The sequence below is a fragment of the Rhipicephalus microplus genome, unplaced genomic scaffold (genome assembly GCF_043290135.1).
Source record: "Rhipicephalus microplus isolate Deutch F79 unplaced genomic scaffold, USDA_Rmic scaffold_13, whole genome shotgun sequence".
Classification (NCBI taxonomy): Eukaryota; Metazoa; Arthropoda; class Arachnida; order Ixodida; family Ixodidae; genus Rhipicephalus; species Rhipicephalus microplus.
Window position 1 is genome coordinate 38,709,577 of NW_027464586.1, and position 22,547 is coordinate 38,732,123.

Genomic DNA, 22,547 nt, shown 5'->3' on the forward strand with positions numbered 1-22,547 from the left:
AAAAGCTCTGCCAGTTCTATTTTGTCTGTTGTACTTGAGACTTTCCTGATTTGACGCTTCTTAATAATATTCTTCATTTCCTGGAAAAGCTTACCAGTGTCCTGTCCAACTACCCTGCCTCCAACTTCCACTGCACACTCCGTAATGATACTCGTCAGGTTATTATTCATTGTATCTACACTAAGGTTGCTTTCCTCACTAAAGGCCGAGTACCTGTTCTGAAGCGAGACTCTGAATTCCTGTACTTTCCCTTTTAGTGCTAGCTCATTGATTGGCTTTAAGACTTTAGCGGGTAGAAATAGTTAGAAGGAGGCTATTTGATTGATGGCTACAATCAAGGTAGGTGTCAAAATAAAGTCATTCACTGTAATGTGCCAGTCCCTAACTTCACTATATAAAGGGAAAAGAAAATATAGTTTTTGTTCACTAAGTATTATGGCTACGTGGCGTTAGCCGCCTTCCGATCTAAAGGGTAGGGCCATATCATTCAATCCATATATCCATCCATTCATCCAAATTTCTGCCGCATTTTTCTTTTTTCATAGCAGCTGCGACAACATTGGTTCCAGCACCGGGCTCGCATTCTCATTTATACCGGTTGTTTAGCACAACCAAGCGTAGCCAGCCTCGCAAAAACCGTTTTTGGAAAGACTATTGGTGCTTTAGAATGGGAAATCAGGAAAACACACTACATTAAAAAAATGGCAGATCCGACGAACAGTGGGAGTTGATGATATGCGAATCACGAATAAAAAAGGTTGATAGGTCACTTTGATATCAACATAACGTTACGAGGTGGAGGTAAATGAGGCCGAACATGACTTCCGTGTCATGATTATCATGTTTGGATGTGTTGTTTACCTTCGTCATCTATTCACGTCACGTGACACCATATTCCATATATGTGGAGCCAACGAAACGCCAACGAGCACGCTATGAGCGTGGTATGTTGCCATATTCTAACATGACACAAGTGCCAAGATTAACATGTTTGCATCAGTCAAATATTTCGTCATCATTGACGTCACGTAACACTAAATTCGGTATATGTGGAGCTAGCAAAACGGCCGCGAGCGCATCATGAAGGGCCCAATATATTTCAATGTAGCGTTAATGCGCGCGCACGCTGGGCACAGCGACACTACGTTAGCAAAACTCGAGCACTGCATAATCTGACGCCAGGCGCGACCAGCGTCCGTCGGCGCGGCCCGGCGGCAACCGGCGGGACATACGACATGCTGCATTTTATACCGATGCGTTACCCAGACAACACTACGTCTCCCTCTTTTCATGACGGAGAGACGCCGGACGCACTGAAACGTAGCTGCGTGTTTTGATGCGCGTCCATCAAAAAATTAGCAGATCCCACATACAGTGGTAATGAATGATAGGCGAAGCACGAATGAGAAAGGTTGATGTGCCACTTTAAAATCAGCGCAACATTACGAGGCGGAGGTAAATTGTACTGTACATGACTTACACGTCATGATTATCATGTTTGGACGTTTCATTTATCTTTATCGTGTATTCATGTCACGTGATACCAAATTTGGTATATCTAGAACGGCGGCGAGCGCATCATGAGTGTGGCATGTATACTACATAGTTATGTTGTTACATGACATGCGATGCATGTCATAATTATCATGTTTGGACGTGTCATTTACCTATGTCATCCATTCACATCTTGTAATACTGAATTTCGTACATGTGAAGATAGCAAAACGGCCGCGAGCGCATCATGAGTGTGCAATGTAGTCATGCTGTTACATGACACGCATGTCATGATTTTCATGTTATGACAAGTCACTTATGCTCGTCATACAGTCATAATACGCCATATCTTTTTTAGTATTGATACCTTATCAAAACGGCCAGGAGAGCTAAAATCCGCAGCAGACAGACAGACGGACGGACGGACGGACAGACAGACAGACAGACGGACAGACAGACAGACAGGTAGGTAGGTAGGTAGGTAGGTAGGTAGGTAGGAGGTAGGTAGTAGGTAGGTAGGTAGGCAGGCAGGCAGGCAGGCAGGCAGGCAGGCAGGCAGGCAGGCAGGCAGAGACAGACAGATAGACAGACAGATAGACATACAGACAGACAGACAGATAGACAGACAGACAGACAGACAGGCAGACAGACAGGCAGACAGACAGACAGACAGACAGACAGACAGACAGACAGACAGACAGACAGACAGATAGATAGATAGATAGATAGATAGATAGATAGATAGATAGATAGATAGATAGATAGATACGCTCAAGGTCGCCGAAGTTAGCCAAGAAATGCTTCACATTTACTAATAGCCTGAAGCCCTATCTACAAAGAACGGAGGCAGCCCTCAGCTGAAATATATTGTTACGCACAAAGAGGACCAGGACATACAGCTGAAGGGGCCGTATATTTTGGTTCTGAAGAGAAGCGCTGCAGTGGCCAATAGGCTGGCTCAATAATGTTACAACGGTTGCCAGCATCGACACGAGATCCTGCCCAGACCTGTCCTCGACGATTCGACAGATTGTCCGCAAAAAACTTTTTCTATATGGAGAACAGACACATTCAGCAGTCGATCACTGTTCTGTATACGACCAACATTCGTTATATGCGCCATGAGAGGCTGTGACTGTGCCGCCTTATACGACCACTTGGCGATTGATGGTTAGTGCAGCAGCTGTTGAGTACAGCGCACCTCCACAGCCAAGGAGAACACAACGCTTGCCAGCTGCTCGCCATGACCAGCGCCCTCAGCATTCGCCTTCTTCGTGGTGCCTGGTCTATCCCCCTATGATATACGGGACGAACCAACCCACTACGCCAGGGAAGACGATCTTCGATACTTCGACGAACAAACAGTGTTTCGAGCTCTCACAGTTTGCTACTCCTGTGGTGTCCCACGACATCATTCGCGATTTTGCAACTGCAGACGTGTAGCTCCACGGTATGGCCACCCACCACACTTTGCACGGCCTTCCGGAAAAATTCGCGACGACCCGCGAGGAACATACTATGGCCCACCACAACACTCTACACGATCGTCTGATCGACCGCACGACGACCCGAAAGCAACACACCCGCTGCCTTGCGACGACTACTGGACACGCAGCCGCCGGAATCACTCCCCTACATCTGACAGGAGCTTGACGCCTTTACTGCCTCGTGTTCTCTGTTCTCCTTCACCACGGCGTCGCAACACATCTCCTTTGCCACAGGAAAACTAGCAAGCGCGGCCGATGGAGGTGAGGTTGCCGGAGATGTGCTAATATCAGAAATATATGTTTATGCTCAAGAACAAAGTACGTGTTTTTGTTGACGATGTGCCTGTGATGGCTTTGGTGGACACAAAGGCAACAATTTCTGTCATGAGTGCGTGTTTAAAAGATACCTTGGGACGCAAGGTTTTATTTAAATGGAATCAAGCTTTGAAGTTTTGCAGAGTGAGTGGTGAGCCACAGCATCTTGTTCGTGTGTGTCAAGCTGACGTGTTTCTCGAAGGCCACGTTATCCCAATGGAGTTTGTGATTATTCCGCAGGCGACACACGATGTTATTTTGGGTATGGACTTTTTGAAGGAGTGTGAGACTTTTTGTGAGTGCAGGGGCGGGGGGGGAATCAGACGAGTCTTTGCCTTTATTTGAAGGAGAACCTAGCGCATGCCTATGCTTAGACTGAAATTTCACGAGTACAAACATTTCTTTTGTCGCTCCCTCTGTTTCAAGGTTACTGCTCATGCAAAGCAGGAAACTTCGCCTTTAACTGCATGGTGTGTGCGCAGCAACATCTAGCACATGCACATTTCGTAATTTTTATACCTGTAGCTCACAGTGAGCAAACAATAAAGAGTAAACCATTGCTACTATGAGTCGAAGTAACTGTCCGACTTTGGTAGTTCACAACCGAATTCAGAATAACTGTAGTAAAAATTGCCAGCAACAAAATATAAAGCACCAACAAACCACCAAAGGCCTGGCTGCGTGGGATTCTCTCAAACGACAGTTGCGACGGCTGCCACATGACGGCGCCACCATCTGTGAGAGTTGCGAACACACTCCCGATAACAATGCTCACGCCGGCCCCGCCCGCCAGCTTTCCCACTACAGATTGATGGCTCCTGAACAAACACAGAATCACCGTTAAGGTGACCAATATTGCAAACGATTTCCAGCGCATTTTTTCATTCTTCTCTTATCCCCAACGCGACGTGTCGGCTTGTTTGAGAAGCTACTTTCTTGCAGGTAACAGATGTTACATACAAAATTGTCCTGGACAAACCCACAACCCTGTGGCCACTGTTACTGGTGACGTCATCCACGTATCCAAGCTCAAGCGCTACCATTCGCCTTGTACTGTGGCCCCATAAACGCGCCGGGCCGGCGCTTTTGCCGCCAGGGGTTGTGTTTCATGGTTTTCCCTAACATTCTTAATAGTGGAACAGATCATAAAAGGTGCCTAGGAAAAAGTAGAAGAAACTGATGTTTGTGTACCACAGTGAAGACATCATCATCATCGTGTGCGAGCTGTAACGTTACAAAAATCCCATATCTGGACCAGGTGCGTAGCCAGAAATATTTCCTTGAGGGGGAAGGAGGCACCTCTATGATTTTAGGAGGGGCACCTTCTTGAAATGGTCATTTTTCACTCTTTGTGCCACGGTGAGAAAATTTAGAGAGGGGGGCACGTGCCTAGTGTGCCACCCCTTGACTACGCTCCTGATCTGAACTTATATAAAAAATCCATATAAGGCTAGATTAAAAATTCTGTAGATATTACCATATAAGGCCTTACATGACATATATGGCCATATCTGCCTAATTTTTAATATACCCTTATATGGTATCTTAATATAATGTCATGTATGGCCATATCTGGGAAATCTTTATAGGCTCATATTTCACATTTTTATATATTTTCATACATGGTTGTTACTGGGCAGATTTAAACATATAAGCACCTAGAGCTCCTATATACTGCACATCTCAAGAACAATGCTGCCACCAAACAGGCTATATTTCGCTGGTTGATACGGAGAGTTTGTTGGCATCCCCAACCTGAAAGGTTTTCAATCGCTACTTGTATTAGATGCTTTGTGCAGCCACTGCCCTGTTGGAATAGGAAATTAGTGTCTGCATTTCGCATAAAACGTGCCATTCCAGGAAAGATCATATCAAGCTATGCAACCAGCTTCTGCAACCACATGAAGTTATATTTATGATATAATTCAAACTCCTTAGATGCATACTGCCTCACATTTAGAACATCATAAAAGAAGTCTTAATCAAAATGTTAGTTACCCACATGAGTAGCTGGGATAGACTTGGACTGTTTGAATATATCACTCCACAGCAAAAAAAAAAAAAACAGAACATAATAACACTTGATATTGGTCCTACATGCATATGAACCAACAATTTATTTTTTTGACTTTCTGATAACTTTCAGCTTGTCCACCATGCTCCTAACTGCTCTGCCTTGGATGAATCAGTTTGATGCTTCTTCGTGTTAACTCGAACCATCTGAAATAAACCAAGACCAAATTTTACATGAGCTAAAATTTTCACGCAGGACACAAATACTGAAATCAATTGACAACGGAACCGTCAATAGGTGTCTGTGCAGCACGTAAAAAGTGGTTAGAGCCCTATATGATATAATATGTTTTTCAGACAGCAATATTATTATTGTGATATAATATCATACATTATGTGATATAATATCACATTTCAGACACCAATATTTTTGCGGAATGTAAATTACATAAGTTGCAAAGTTACAGAGCTATAAGCAGGTAAGAAAATTCTGCGTACATTACCATGTATTCCTCAACCAAAATTGTCTTTGTAGTATGCACAATAGCAGTAAAGCACAGACACCATCGTGAGGACGCAACTAAACACAACACACAGGAAAAAACAGTTGAGTGCAGGCGCTTTCTATGTGTTATGATTAGTTTTGCCCTCACGATGGTTTTTACGTCAAAGCACCAACTCATCCAACAGTCAAACTCGTTTGAAGCAGTAAAGCAATGAAGAAAGTGGCCGCTACACAGTTCCCATACTATATGTAGATCTTTTTAACGTGGGGGCCGCCATGGTGCCTAGTGGGCAGTGCAGTCCCTGGCCTGGCAACCCAGTAAAGCGTGGGAAGCGACGCGCTTTTATGATAGGTATTCATGTGGTTGTAGTAGGTTTTTTCCATTCTGCTGTGTTGAATTTTGTCTCAAATGGTACAGTATAGATGGAAAACAAGTCTGTGAGAAATCCTGAAAGGTTTTCATCTATTAGGGGTCAAATATGATAATACACAACATCGTGAATGTGTCGCAAGTGGTCGGTGTCGTATGTTTTTGGCACTCTTTCTGTTGTTAAAACACAGGAATACTTCGACCTATTCAAGCACAGAAAGCAAGTGCTGGCCCCCTTTGAAGATACAATGAATTCTTTTTCCTGGACTGTGATATTTAAGTTCATTTTTGCCCTTGGAGTTTGTGCTGTAGCAGCGGCTACTACCTGTACATACGATCGTGCGTGAGCACGCAGTTGCCCTTTCTTGGCGATGACGACATTTTTTGTTGCTCACGAACAGTTGTTTGTATTTTGCTCAACCTTTATTGAACCCTTATTACTCGCTCATTTATTGCCCACCGGTGTGAACAAAATTAGAACTGGCGGTGCTGGTACACAAAAAGCGATGCTGAAGTATACATGCCAGCACGCTTCAATTTTTTGTTTTGTTTTTAGAGTTGGGGTATTTGATTGGATTGCGGTGGCAATAAAGTGAAGATAGCCAAAGCTTTTTCTGACAAGTGGCACCCGACAGGCTCGAGCCTATGATTGGCACAAGAGCGATTTTGTGTTTGTTTGTTTTTTAATTTTAACTACTATATGTAACGCTTTTGCGAAATATTGCTTGTCGTTTGCAAACCTAAGCAGTGAAATTGACAGTTATTAAAAAAATAGACAACTGCAAGCTTATTTTCCGATAGGAAGAGCATTGACTATGTTGTACAACATTGCGCATCTTGTCAAACACGGTTCTTGACCATGTAATACTTTTCTTCCAGTTATTGCAAACACGAAGTGGCACTCTTTTTTTTTTCATGATTCAGCTTTCATATCGCACAACGTGAATGATACATCCCTCTCTCTTACGTAAGTTGTACACTCACAATAAGTGTTTTGCCACATAATTCTGCAATAAAATTTAGTGAATATTCGGGTAGCACAAAGCCCGTGCACCAAAAAATAATAAATGTCTCATGCCGGTCACCCCATTGCGAAGCCAGGGGTTTCTTGTTTGTGTTAATACAGCCACATCAACTACATTGATCACAGTGTTGAGCCAAGCAACAAGACTTATTGTTTTGACCGAACCCATTATACTAAGAGCCAATTTTAAAACAAAGCCAAAACAACACAGGTGGCTACATGAGTGGTGCTTAGATGTTTTGTTACAAATAGGGCTGCACTTCACCACTTATGTATGGTCATCAATTTAACCATATCTGATTAGAACACTGGGCATTCCGGGATAACTGCGGCACTTGCCGATATTAACTTGTCACGTAACACAATGTGTTTGGCATTTGGCTGAGCGTTTGGGGATGCGTGCCGCATACTATTCAGACGTATTCAAATGGCAGCTTCCTTTTTTTTTTCAGTATTTCTAAGAACAATCAAAGAGGCACAGTGGCTTCCCATTGACCTTTCGCTGGCTGACATCACCATAAAACAGAAAAAGATCTGCAGTTTGACCTCAGACATGCTAAATTTTTTGACCATGCCCCTTATCCAAGCACCAGACAATACATTCCGCACTGGCAGCACGCTTCAGAAAAGAGGAAAGTGCTGGTTGCCAGTGTGATCCTCCTCACCAGATGAAATGGTCTATAGAGAGTGGCAACAGTAATGAGCTGCTTAATGCAAAAGCTAATTTAAAAAAGCTTCAAATATAAAATTTTGCCACAGCAGATCATGAGACATGTGCCTTGTATTCTGTATATTGTATGCATGAAAGAAGTTTCTGTAGTCATGACGTGTGCAATAATCTGTTTATGATTGCTGTAGACTTATTTAAAGAGCACGATGTTCATGAGTGAGGATGGCGAAAATAGTTATAACGGGTCAGGTAACATCAAATTATGGATGTAAGTTTTGCATGCTGCATTCTTTTATGATTTAAGAAATAAATAGAAGGCATATGCTGTGTTCTTTACCAGCTTGAAATTGAGTTTATGTAACATTGGAGTGCATTATAAAGGTGTATTTCTGACAATATTGTAAGACAGTAGCAGCGTTGGGGTCTCGACGGCGTTTACTAGGCCGAATCGCCTGATCAACGCTCCGAACGAAGACGACGTTTTTTGTGATGGTGATTATATACAGATGAAGAAGATGAAGGTCAAACGCTGTGAATATTGTGCTTACACTAATTTCCCCCCAGCGCGGAAGCGGCCAATGTGGTCGCTGTTTACGACGGTGGTGTACGTCGCACGAATGATTTTAAGCGCGACACGTGAACAACCTTCATACCACGAAAACGTCCGTCGGAAGGCATGACAACAGGGGTTACTCGGTTAAACAGTCTTGCAATATCTCTACTGCAAGACTGTTTCTCATTACTTCAATATAACCAATCATTCATTATATCCCATTTAATTATGTCGTGGTTTGAGTGTATGTTACTAGAATTTTTGAGCAGGAATGCCAAAATGTTTCTAGCCTTTTTAACGTTTTTATTGTCTTTAAATGTCACGTTAAATGTTACGTTAGCCATATGACTTCGTTGTGTAGTCACTATTGATGATAGTGTGGGCGAGACCGCGAAAAAATCGTGTGACGGTTGCGGAAAAGAGTATTTTCGTTTTCAATCCATGTGCACTGGCTGCGCATGGATTGCACGAAAACCAAGTCGTTTTTTGCTATCTATGGTTGCATCTGCCGTAATTTTGTCCGCAGCGTTTGTGGAAAGCAACATCACTTTGGTCGAGCATTGGACGTGCGTGCACTTCTAGACTTCTGTCAGTTACGCGGCTGCCATATATGATCGTGTCCAGAGCGACCACGGTTTCATCCACCGCTGTTGAGGCAAACGATAGCCACAGTTCTGACAGTGTGTGCGCTGGCGACACCCGTCCTTCTAAAGCTTCGAGCACACTGATCTCGGCCTTTGTTCTACGATTTCGGTATTAAAGTTCATACAACTAAGTGTGACGAAAGTGTTCAGAACGTCAGATTTTTGGACGAATGGAAATTGTGAAATTTTACTGGAGAATTTCACAAATTCATATCTGCCGGTTTCACATCATTGAGATTCTCTTGTACAGTTAGATTAGCACCTCCTAAATCAATTTATAATAAAATGCGATAGGTTAGCAGTAACCCTGCATCAGATTGTGCGGCATTTTTGTCAATGCAGCCAGATCAAGCATAAATTTCAATTACTACATTTTTCTGACAACCATACGAACGTAAGAACTGGTTGAAAACTGGGAGTCCTTAACAAATCCAGGAGACTAAGCAGGTGCGGAACACGGTCCCGCACAACGAAGCGGCAGCGATAGGCGGCCCAGCGCATTCATGTAGTCACCTACTACAAGCATGCAGTAGGACTGAAGCGACACTACGCCACACGCATTCTGGAGCAAATAAGCGGGAATGATAGCTGTGATAGGGCTTTCCATCAGCGATCAGTCATACCAACGCGATCGTCAGTGGTCGCCACATCGTCTTTGTTTTTCCCTGAACTTACTCCCAATGTCATTTCCGCAATTGCACGGAATTCGAAATGACTTATCAGCTGATCTCCACACTTATCAACATGACTGAAAACCGTTCAGGGCACATTGTTAAGTCTGCAAATTCAGTGGAGCAGAAAAACTTTGACGCAAAATGTTATCGCTGTATGTAGTTTGTACGAACTAACCAGTAGACATAGGCCGAACACTACGGCTTAAGAGGTCCGCAAATGCGTTAGCTCTATGGGACTCAGTCTGGGATTACTCCCAACTTCGTTTTGACCATTAGTACACTTAAAAAAGGGTACGCACTAACGAGGTTTGACTGGAGTAGATGCTAGGGCCTTCTGTTTGAGAAAATCATGTCTATAGGTTTCCAATGACTGATACACAAGCTTTCTTTTTTTTCATTTGCAAATAGAGTGTCATGTAAATTTTTTGGAGCCATCATCTTGCTTTCCTGCTCCATTTGGTTTCAGTCCTTTCTGATGCTAAACCCCTCAAGAGAATAAATTACTATTGTATGCTAGGCTAAACAGTCATCTATCTGCCTGCTTAGCCCCCATGATGTCCTTGTGCCCAACAGTGGTAATTAAATTTTCCCTATTGAAACAAGAATAAGGAAGAATATTCTAGACAAACTAACTTTGGCTAAATTTCATGTAATCAATGTAACAGGTACGAAAGAATGCAGTGATTATATGATTGAAACTTGACCAAGCCAAGAGTTGAAGACACATTATTTTGTTAAAGGGGTCGTAAAATGTTTTCAGGAAATTTTAAACTGCATGTGTATTCCGAATTGTGGCCATCCATTCAGTGCTATATCAATTCATCTGATGGTCTGGGTTCATTTATTAACTATAAAAGCACAGTATCACTTTCCCAGCTAGCACTGTCCTATATATGACAGCTGATGCCACTTTAGTCAGCCAATGAAAAGTCGCTGTTGTCAACAAAACATGGTGATGCAGTGATGTTCACTGAGCCATAGTCAACGTTTTTAGACACTGTCAGTTGGGTAAGCGCGCGTGGTCGCAGCAGCGAAGAGCGGCCCCCTACTGTATCCCGCGCAGCGGCGGTGTTGTTATTGCTTTAGGATTGCGAAGGAGCGTCGTCTGCTATTTCTGCAAGCGAAAAAGCGAAAAATTTGTTTCCGAATTTGCGGATTTTAGCTAAAGCAGCTAGATGAAGGCCGAATGAATACTACTTAGTGATAAATAAGGGCCGCGCCTGTATTTAAGAAATGTATGATGATTTCTTTGCCTGCAATGACTCAGTAGTGTGGTTAGCGGGTGGCACACTGAGCCCGTGCCTTTCTTCCGCCACCCCCTACCCCCCGAAAATTTTGCTATTGCTTACAGATCAAAAAGTGACACTCGACCACACTTGTCTGTCCAGCACCCTCTTCAGATCAGGATGGTGCCCTTACACCCCGAAAAACAATTCTGCTTGCGCCTCTGCAATAAATAAGGTTCATCTGTGCCTTCAGGTTGTAGACAATTCTAAGTGAACGAGCCTATTGTAATTACACATCGTGTAGATTGCGGGTAGAAATATATTTAGAAACGGTTCTTTCTTCTTTTTTTGCACAGCTAAGGAAAAATGGACAGGCTACACGGGCAGTCTTGCGTGAATTAGCACCACAATCCTGCTGTGCTTCATATCGGTGAGCTTGCAAGCTTCCCAGCTGGCACAGCTGACATAAATGGGATAAATGGTATAATTTTTATGTGAAGATGCATTTTATACACAAACTGCTTTGATTGTAGCTAAAATTATCCAAGGAGTTAGGAGAAGGGCTTCAAAAGTTATGGAAGAATAATTTATAAAAAAATAAAACGCAGTTCAATAGATGATATACAGCCAGTATTTAATGAACGTTTATTTGGGAAAGCTCATTCGCATTTTGTATTTCACATGTGATATACGATGATCAAGCATGCTTGAGTGAATTAGCAGTAGGATAGTAAATATGCCAACATGTAGCGTGCCTGGCTGTCGAAGTAACTATGCCTCGGAGGAAAACACTTGCGATCAGCTGCACTTTTTCTAACTCCAAATAATCCTGCAGTTCCCAAAGCCTGGACAGCTGCTATTCCACGAATTTTTTCAATATTCCTGCACACTTGTCTAAAGCAGCAGCCTTAAAGCGCAAAAGGGAACCCCCCTAACTAGATAAAACCACAACTTTCAAGGGCCGTGTGTCGGTAATTGGTGGCGATGTGTCTGACGTTAAAATGAGTACAGCGATGTTGACGAAGCTACTGGCGTCCCCTCTGATCCAAAGTTATGTCCAGAAGTAGAAACTTGGTTGCCTGTAGCACAAGACCGAAGAAAGTTCTAATCCAGGAATGTTGAGCTCATCCAAGAAGAAGTTCTTTTTCATTTTTCAAAGTTGTTCAAAACAAACGTATTCTTGAAATCTACAAGGCAGTGGTGGTAACAAGACTTCACCTTTGTCCTCAGTTGTAGGGGGAAGCTTGTTCCCTCGTGCGCATGTGGCAAACGTGGTTTGGGAAGCCAGCTGAAACTCGCAAGCTTGCAGATGGTATCAACTTTCCACAATTATGTTGATCAACTGAAGATATGCACGGGCTGTCATTGCAGCTTATTTCCTTTGATTTCGAACACAAAATTAGCCCTGAATACCTGGAACGTGTGGAGGAGCACTTTTGGGCTGTCCCAAAAAGACTTATGCCTACCATGCAAGAACACAAGGAAGAATCGGCTAACTCCATAGAAGAGAAAAAAAGAAGAAATCTACAAAACAAGTGAAGCTTCACAAAAAATTATGCCCGACTACTCAAAAACTAGGAAAGATGGTTATCAAGGCCACAGTTTTGGAGAAAAAGATGAACGGCATTCGGAAAAAGGAAACACAGCTTTTAAAAGGTTATACCAGTCAAGTGGACTAACTAATGACCAGCCTTCCTCCAGCACAACAACCGCTGCTGCTGAGCAAAACCTCTTTGAACACCAATTCGCAAGGCATTCCCTTAATAACTTATTTGTTGAAGGCATCACGATGTCGGCAGAGGCAGTATGTTCACCATTGACATCAACCTATAAGCAGCAGATATTTTATAGAGAAGGCAAGTAATCAGCCACTCGGTTTGGTAGCGATACCCTCTGGCTGACTTGGCTTTGAAGCTTTCAATGCAACACAAAAAGCGAATTTGAAAAAAAAAACTTTTTCCTGGATAAGCTTAGCATTCCAGGATTGAAACAATGTTCGGTCTTGTAATGCAGGAAACCAAGTTTCTACCCCTGGACACAACTCAGGATTGGAGGGGACACCTGTAACTTCGTCAACATCGCGGTTCTCCAAGTTAACGTTTGACATATCGCCATCACTTGCCGACAGACAGCCCTCGAAATTCGCGGTTTCTTCAAGTTTCGGTGGTTTCTTTTTGCGCTTTGATACTGCTGGTTTAGACAAGTCTGCAGGAATATTCAAGAAAGTTCGAGGAACAGCGCCAGGCTCAAGTGTCAACCTATTACACAGAATTTTCACGTTTCCCCGTACGATGTGCGCGTAGCAAGGTCCTGGGATTCGAAATGTAAGTCGGAAATGTATGTCTTGACTGTCACCTTGAATTATTTTCGTGGAATAGCAGCTCTTCGGGCCCTGAGAGCTGCAGGGTAATTTTAGTGGTTTGAAGAAGACCTACCGATTGCAGGCGTTTTCCTCAGAGGCATAGTCACTTCGACAGCCTGGCGGGCCGCAGGTCGGCATGTTTACTATGTTAAACTGCTAATTCACTCAAGCATGCTTGATTGCCATGTAACAAGTTAAACACTATTCGCGCTGACTGAAATATAACCAACCCTTCAAGCTCCCGCCGCTGTGGTCTGAGCAAGGGATTGAAAAAAAAAATCAGGCATTCAACGCTGCTGAGGAAAGCCAGCGGCGGCGGTGGCTCAATCTCAACGCTACGCCAGGGCCGCTCCTCAGAGCGGATACGTGTTGGTGCCGCCTCCGGAGAGAGCTTTTCCAACTGACAGTATCTAAAAACATTGGCCACACCTGACTAAAGTATGCATCATACCTGCTTCGATTACGACACCATTTACGCTTTCATTCATTGTGCGGCACTGTATGACGACGCACTCATACAATAATATGCCACTCAAAACATGCCGTAATACACAACCTAATGTAACCACTGATCCAGTAATGGAAAAAATTGGTACGCTGCACCAATCGAGTGAAGGCACCTCGCAACAAAGCCCACATGAACTTGAAAGCCGAACCAAGCAGACCACTTGCCCTACTTGCACAGTATACGATTCAGAGCGCAAAAATTTATGCATTCTTCTCTTCTCTCCTAGGTTTCTACAAATCTATTATTTTAGAGCAAAGAACGCTTGTAACTTCTTTTAGCATGACATCACCTTTGTGCCTATGGCGACTGGTAGTGCCACATGGTGTTTTACGAGCCCAAGAAAACTGAAATTTAAAATGGGGATCATTATTTACAGACCACATATTGTGCTGAAATATTTCAGAATCGGCATGATTAACCCTTATTGAAGCTGGGAAAACTACAACCGGTCAGCAACCTTTTCTTTTCCTGACACCTTTAAATTTGAGTACAGTTGAGCCCGATTATATCGAACCCGTTTATATCAAATTATCCCGTATATCGAACAATTCCAAAACAGGGTAAGTTTACATTAAAAATATATAGCAAAGGTTAATGTTTTATCGAACGAAAATAGCAACGACAACCGATATATCAAACTCCATGTGCCTCAAAAGTGCCCCAGCAAGTTGGCTTTCCCTCGCGGTGGCGGGGAAAACTGCCGGCGCCACCCTAGAAAAAGTCGGTTAGACCCAGTTGTGCGCGGGCGAACACCCCCCTCCAAGAAATTATCCTGGCCCGCTTGCGGCGCTAACAGCCAACCAGAGGCCGTCGTGCTTTCTCCGAGGCGCGGAGGCGGTAGAAGTGAGCGCCATTTTTTCTTTCTTTATGCTTGTGTGCCTACTGCTGCCGATTCAGCGTGGTCTGTGGTGTTGCCTGTTGGTGCTCAGTGAACTGTATTGGTGCGCTGTCATCACGGCTTGCGCAAAGAGGCAAAATTTGCCGTTCGCCGCGAAACTCAAAATCATCGATCGGGTTGAGCGCGGTGAAAATAAATCCGACGTCGCCGCTGCGTACAAAATTCCAAGGAGCACCTTGAGTACTATCCTGAAGAACAAGGCAGACATCCGGGCCAAGTCGGAAAAAAGGCCAGGTGCCCGTGGCGCCCGACGTGTGCGCGCTGCTGTGTACGAAGATGTTGAAGCGGCCGTTTACAAGTGGTTTGTGGACGTTCAGTCGCGAAACATCCCGGTGTCCGGCCCTATGATCGAGCAGAAAGCCAAGGACCCTGCTTTTCTGCTTGGCAGGAATGATTTCCAAGGCGGTTCAGGCTGGCTTCAGCGGTTCAAAGAACGGCACAACATCGTTGGCAAAGCTGTTACAGGTGAAAGCAGAGTGGCGGACCTGAACAGCGTAGAAAAATGGCTCGAGGAAAACTGGCGAAATATCGCAGCAAGATATAGAGCCCAAGATATCTTCAATGCGGATGAAACCGCTCTATTTTGGCAAATGTTGCCAAACAAGACACTTGCGTGTCATGGTGACAAGACAAGCGGCGGCAAGACAAACAAAGCTCGTGTGTACGTGCTGTTGGCAGCTAATTTAAGACGAATCGAAAAAGCTTCGATTTCTGGTTATCAGGAAAAGCACGGTACCGCCGCGTTTTCAAAATGCGCTGTCGCTTCCAGTTACCTACCGAGCAAACTCAAAAGCGTGGATGACCGGGGAGCTTTTCAGCAGATGGCTATCGTCGTGGAATGATGATTTGGTAGGCGAAAATCGCAAGGTGTGCCTGCTCGTGGACAACTGTTCATTGCACCACTGCAGTACAATCTTCAGCAACATTGAGCTGCGTTTTTTGCCCCCGAACACTACGTCTGTACTGCAATCACTGGATCAAGGCGTTACATGCGCAATGAAAGCCGGCTATCGGAAGCGCCTGGTGGAGAGGCTGCTGCAGAACCTTCGTGTCGGCAGGGAGCTTAAGATCGACTTGCTCGGAGCTATTTCTATGTTGAGTAGATCGTGGGCAGATGTCAAGGAGGAGACGATCCAGAACTGCTTTAGGCATGCCAGCTTCCGCATGCCTGGTGATGACACCCCAAATTCAGACAGCACTGAAGACACCGCAGATGTTTCCGCCGAACGAGCTGGCAGAGTTCCCGGGTGCTATCGACGGATCGACATTCGACGAGTTCATCAGTGCAGACGATGATGTCCCCATCATGGGCCAATTACAGGATGAGGATTACATTGCAGATGTCGTGCCAACCACGAGCCAAAGCGACAGCAATATGGAAATCGACGACGGCCCATTGCCTACATCCCCCGAAGTGATAAGTGCACTTGCATTGGTCCAGCGCTATTGCTTGAATGTGGAAGGTTACGGCCTCAGCTGCTCCGACTCGTTGGACAACGTGGAGGCGTGCGTGCTGTCGCAGGCAGCGAAGTCGTTGACACAGAAAAATATCCGGGACTATTTTGTTCCACAGTAGGGCACGCAAGTAAGCCACCATATTAATAAAGTACTTTTCTTCTAGTTTGTTATGTGCCTTTGTGTCAAAATATATACCGGGCCTATATTGAATTATGCCATATATCGAACTAATAAACGTTTTTTGGCGAATTCGATATGCCCGAGTTAGATTGTAGTTCGTACAATCCACAAGTAATTTTTTTGGCTCTTTGAAATCTAAAATTGTATTGTAGCGAGAACAAAAAGCTGCCAAGCAATCGATCTTCTCACCAAAACCAATGTATTTCTGCAAATGAGAAAACTGATTGTGTGAAAAATCCAAGCCAAAAAGTTGCAAGGAGATGATTAGTGCAATGAAAATTGGGGAACGATCGCTGCAACCCATAGCATCATCTGCTACATAAGAGCGCAGCCGACAACCATGTCCATTACTCCATGAATGGACACAGCATACAGCCTTGTCACACAAAAGCAACAGTGCTGTGAGTGCGTGGCCAGGCGTTTTAACGTGACGGAGAGCACATGCTCGCAAAAAAAAACTTGTTTGCGAAATTGGAAGGAAGCTACCCACCATTAGTCAGTAATATATGAAGAAATTTCGTTAAATCAAGTTTGATGCCCAAGCTAGTTTCATGCCCAAGAACAATCCATGGTTCACGAAACATCTTCGACAGCTTCATAACAAAAGAAACGCTTATATAAAGCTGCTAAACGTTCGGACAACGAGACATCTTGGAAAAAATATGACAGCTGCCCAAAAGATCACTGCTACGCTCTTTCTGCTGCTAAAGATAAATACTTTTCTCGTGATCTCCCTTCCCTGCTCAAATGTAATGCTAGAAAATTCTGGCAAATGTTGCGCCCCAAATGATCACGTTAACCGCATTGTGTTACAAGACGATAACGGTGCTCCTCTTCCAGACAATGAGTGTTCGTCTGTTTTCAATCATTTCTTTTCATCTATTTTCACAAAATAGCGCTTAGACAACCTGCCAAAGGTCACTGATCGTGACTATCAATACATGACACCCATAGATATCTCAATCGAAGGTATCACGCACCTCACTGATAATTTGAAGCTATCCACTACATCAGGTATTAATAATATTAACTCCAAAATTCTAAAAAACACGGTCTCAGTTTCTAGCAAGATCTTATTCTACATTTTCCAGCATTCTCTAAACACTGGTCTGATTCCAGCCGACTGGAAAATTGCCAAAGTTATACCCATCTTTAAAAATGGCGACAAAAACATAGTTGGAAATTACCGACCAATTTCATTAACATGCATTTGTTGCGAGATGATGGAACACATTATCGCATCTCATGTTTACAGACATCTCGAATCTAATAACTTCTTGGCAAAACAGCACGGGTTCCGAAGAGGCTTGTCATGCGAGACTCAACTACTGGAATTAACAACACATTTGCACTCTTACATGGACTCAAACATACAAATAGACTATATCTTCTTAGATTTCTCTAAGGCATTTGATCGCGTTGCACATTGTCCTCTTTTCATCAAGCTATCCGAAATAAAACTGGACTTGTTAACTCTATCCTGGCTCCGAGAGAGAGAGAGATAAATTTATTTACAGAAAGGCAGAGAGGTCGGCCTGAGCGATAGCTTGCTCTAGCCTGCTACTCTACACTGGGAGAAAAGAAAGATTAATGGATGACGATAGTGAGATAGAGAGATGAGTATGTAGTGTTCTTTGTAGCTGAGACACATTTTATAGCCGCGCATATAGTCCAGTTGTTTCCAAAAAGGTCATAACTGCTCTTGTGACCGCAGTTGCACTGTTGGTATCTGGCCAAGGGCCCAACACGGTCTCATCAGTTAATAACCTACTGCGATATAGTTCAGTAGAAGAAATCAGTGTTTGTCGTTCACGTGGGTATGCCGGGCAGACACAAATTATGTGCTCAAGTGTTTCTGGAACATCACAGTGTTCACAATTAGGACCGGTGTCACTGCGACCGATGATATGTGCGTAACGTCTGGTGTATGCCACACCAAGACGAATGCGGTGGATCATACTTGTGAGCTGCCGTTTCAATTTAGGGGGCATGCAGAACCTCATTTTCGGGTCCCATTTGTGAAGTCACTAGTGTCGTCGTTCCGGTTTTGGTCCGGTGCTGAAGTGTGTAGCTGCGCATCACACAGCGAAGCAGGGCGTCCGTGTCAGCTCGTGAAAACGCAATGCGCTTCTTCAGGGGCACTGCTTAAGGCATTTTTAGCTTCAGCGTCTGCCTCTTCGTTTCCCATCACGCCGCAATGAGCGGGAATCCACTGGAAAGTGATAAGATGGCCATTTGTTGAAGCAACCTGAATAAGTTCTGTGATTTCTATTGCCAAGCTGTAATACGGACCTTGCTTCATGATGCAATTAACGGTTTGCAAAGCGGGTTTGGCATCACAGAAAATCGTCCAGGCTCGAGGTCGCTCTCCGGAAATAAATCTTATTGCCTCCCGGATAGCAACAAGCTCTGCGGCAGTTGATGTGGTTTTATGGTCCACTTTGAATCGTCGAGCGATATCCATGTCTGGGATGACAAAGGCTGCGGCGGAGGTGTTTAGCGTGGTGGATCCGTCGTGCAGAGAATCACTGTACATTGTATAAATGTGATATAGGGTCAGTTGTCTGAGGCCAACAGAAGAAATGAACAACTTCTTTGTAATTCCAGGTATCATAAAACAAACAGGTGGTCTAGGCAGGACCACCTGTTTGCCCCTGCAGTGCCCATGCCCCTGCAGTGCCCATGGAGGCACTGCAGGGGCATTTGGCGGGGAAAATCCTCACGGTATAATATTTTCATGCCGCAATATTACTCTTGAGAAACTGCTATCTGGGTGAGTGGCGGGTAGTACTGGCTCCAAAATATCCTTTCTAACAGGCAGCTATTCACCATGGTCAACGATGTCTCCTCGTCCTTCTCTTTTGTTGCCTCAAATGTACCTCAAGGAAGTGTACTTGGTCCCCTATTGTTTCTCATTTATATCAACGACTTGCCCAATAACACATCATCCTGCATGCGCTTATTCGCTGATGATTGCAATATATATCGCCTAATTAACAGTTCCGCCGACCACATTTCCCTTCAAGATGACCTCAACTTAATTACCGATTGGTGTGACACATGGCTAATGCACTTGAACTCAACGAATTACAAAGTAATGTCGTTTAGCAGGAAGCATTCGAAATCCAACTTTTTATTTCTTACAGTATAAAAACCAGCCCATTACCCGAGACTCTTTTAAATATCTAGGCATCACTTTTACTCCAAACCTTTCTTGCACTACCCATATTAATAAGGTATGTGCCAATACTGCCAAACCATCAGGGTACTTACGCCGCAACCTTCGAAGCTCGCCCTCTTTCATTCGCAAGCTTGCTTTTCAAACATTCGTCCTCCAACAACTTGAGTTTTCTTCTCCTACCAGGTCTCCTCATCAAAAATATTTGATAACTGCTTTAGAATCAACACAAAACAGAGCCGCTCGTTTCATTGTTCAAAACTATATTTATCGTTCAAACGTGACACAAATAAAACTTTCTCTTTCCCTAGAGCTGTTAAGTGATCGTCGTGATATAGCCTTGTTGTCATTATTTCATAAATACGTGTACCAGCTTGACCATCATGTATTGGACCTGCATACATCAACACACGCATCTTGTAGAATACATAATAATCTAAGTTTCACGCGACCTTACGGTTGTACTGACGCCTTCAACTATTCCGCACTTCCACGAGCCATACGCCTATGGAATAGCTTACCTGATGATATAGTGGCGGAAACTAACTCGGCAAAATTCAGGCAATCTCTCAACGTGCATATCTCCGGCAGACTACATTCTGCCTAACATGTCGCACGTAATAATCAGTGCTTTTGTTTGGGTGTTTGGGAGTTTTGTGAGCAATGGATTACAAGTTATAGTCTTTCTCCCCCCCCTTTTTTTTTGCCCAAAGTATTCATTGAATCACTTGTACTACTGTTGGTATTTTATTATACCTTATAATATACAACACAACTTGTATTTCACTTTTTATTGTTACTCTTTCTGCTGATTCTTGTATCATTCACCCTTTGTAGAATTTTGATCGTATTAACTATATGTTTCACATTGTTCTGTTCTTGCATATCATATTTTGCTTCTTCATGTGAATTTGGGTTTATACCTTTGGTGTATAAAGATTTTTGTAAAGCCCCCCTTACTCAATGCCCATGTGGCCAGAAAGGTATTTCAAATGAATAAATAAATTCAAGGTGATGATAATTTTTGATAACACACTGGTGATAACATATGAGTGCTTACTGGGGAATTGAATTTTTTTCGTTAGATCAGGAACTTCATATTACCAAGCTGATCAAGTTTTAACTCAACCATATGGCTGACGTAATTAGTGAGCTTGTTGTGGAAAAATTGACCGAGTCTCAATCTCGAGGGTGCCATTATTACACGAGATAAAATTTTTGGCTGAAGAATCAAGGTAAAGGTCTGAATGCTAATGATGACAACCATAATCTAACCAATCAATCAGGCTGAACCTGACCTACATTTGCATGAGAGGACATGTAGCCTTCGCTTTGCAGGATCTACATCATAAAAAAAAGCATGGCATGTGTGTGTGGAGGATCACAAATCTTTGAGAGAAAAGGGAAGCTGCCCTTTTTATATATTTCATTGACCTATTTATATATAGTGCCAATGCCAGAGGGACCATAGCAGTAGGGCGTATACAGTTACTCAATAGAAATTTGAAAAATTGTGATACAATCACAACAGTGAGTAATAACAAATAATAGTGATTGGTAGTATGTGAGTAAGGGGAAAACAGGCTCTCGGTACGTCATTGTGAGAACAAAATAAAGGCGGGAACAAAAAAAAAGCTTGTGAGACCATAATGTAAAAATTTTACAAAATGGAGCTAAAGTGCAGGCAAAAAGGAATAAAAGAAAAAAAGAGGCACTTGAAACAGAGAGGCCGACAGGTATATAGCCTCACTTGTCAATAAGAGGTAAAAAGAACAACAAAAAATTAACAGGAAAATAACTATCTAGCAATATTTAGGTTTCGCTTAAAGTGCATTTAAAAACTGCGTTAATGATGTGCTTTTTATTGTGTGTAAGGGGAGGTTATACTTCATACTCTTACGACCAATGGAAAAAATAAATTTTTGACAAAGTCGGTATAAAAGGTATGTTCTGTGAGCATCTATGCCTGATTGGTCGTGTTTTCAAGTTTACGAGATGAGTGAGATCAATATTCACTTTATTATGAATAAGGAAGTACATGAACTTGAATCTAGCTATTTTGGCTCGGCGCTGAAGGGAATATACACCAGCACTTTTCATCAACGCAGTAGGTGAATCATGTGGCCCGTATTTGTTAAAAATGAACCTGCTTGCCTTTCCCTGTACGCCTTCAAGTTGAGAGACGTTCAGGAAAAAGAAACCAAGCGACATTTGCATATTCTAGTATCGGTCCCATAAATGCGTTATAGGCCAACAATTTGGTATCTATAAAGGCTAATCGAAGAGGTGACAGATGACAAAAGTGTCGTTGGAGCGTGGTCACTGTTATGTGATTTATGTGATGAATCCATCTAAGGTCCTCAGATATAGCTAACCCCAGGTATTTATGTTCATTATTGACACTTAATACCATGTCATTAATTTTATATGGGAATAATGATTTATTCTTTTTTCTCGAGAAAATGAGTAGGGTTGATTTTCTAGCAATTAATGTCATTTGCCATTCGGAGCACCATTTGATTACTGTTTGTAAAGCGTAGTCAATGTGACCTTCATGCGTATTAATCACATTACTGATAATGCAGTCATCTGCGAATAATCTGATGTTGACATGTTTGTTAGCAGGTAGGTTATTCATGAATATTTATTAAAAAACGGAGCCAGAATAAAACCTAGTGGAATACCGGATATCACTTCGGCAGTACCAGGCCACTGGCCATCAATTTCAACTAACTGTAAACGATCACTAAGTAATGATATATCCACTCAGTGATGGGGCAGTCCCCTAGTATTAGGTTCAAAAATTTGTTTCTGATAAGTCACTCGGTCGAAGGCTCTTGAGAAATCTAATAGCATAAGGTCAATTTGTTTTCTCGAATCAATGCCCAGGAACAAGTTGTGAACAAGTTCCTAAAGTTGAGTAACCGTAGACAATCCCCGGCGAAAGCTATCTTGGAAGGGCGTTAGCATAGATTCAGCGTCAAGAAA

At 43.1% G+C, this 22,547-nt stretch overlaps 2 protein-coding genes across 10 annotated transcripts in view; one reads left to right on the forward strand and one right to left on the reverse strand.

Moving 5' to 3' along the window:
* The window catches only part of LOC119163028 (TBC1 domain family member 25), a 408,328-nt gene that overhangs the window by 338,538 nt on the left and 47,243 nt on the right, over window positions 1–22,547 (reverse strand). For 6 of the 9 annotated variants that reach the window (XR_012888598.1, XR_012888595.1, XR_012888599.1 and 3 more), the window contains one exon: window positions 5,372–5,516. The exons of 1 other annotated variant lie outside the window; for it this stretch is intronic. The gene's annotated coding sequence lies outside the window, so the exon portion shown is untranslated. Of the gene's footprint in view, window positions 1–5,371; window positions 5,517–14,134; window positions 14,190–19,654; window positions 19,954–22,547 lie in introns of those variants that run through there. 2 more of the 9 variants (XR_012888597.1, XR_012888596.1) reach the window with 2 other exon arrangements.
* Window positions 14,625–16,366, forward strand: LOC119163029 (tigger transposable element-derived protein 6). Its single transcript, XM_037414920.2, has one exon. It carries the CDS (start codon window positions 14,713–14,715, stop codon window positions 15,583–15,585), a length of 873 nt encoding a protein of 290 aa, XP_037270817.1. The 5' UTR covers window positions 14,625–14,712; the 3' UTR covers window positions 15,586–16,366.

Bases quoted from the DNA above. Each gene is read 5' to 3' on its own strand.
- LOC119163029 (XM_037414920.2), top strand. From the start codon at position 14,713: ATGCTTGTGTGCCTACTGCTGCCGATTCAGCGTGGTCTGTGGTGTTGC.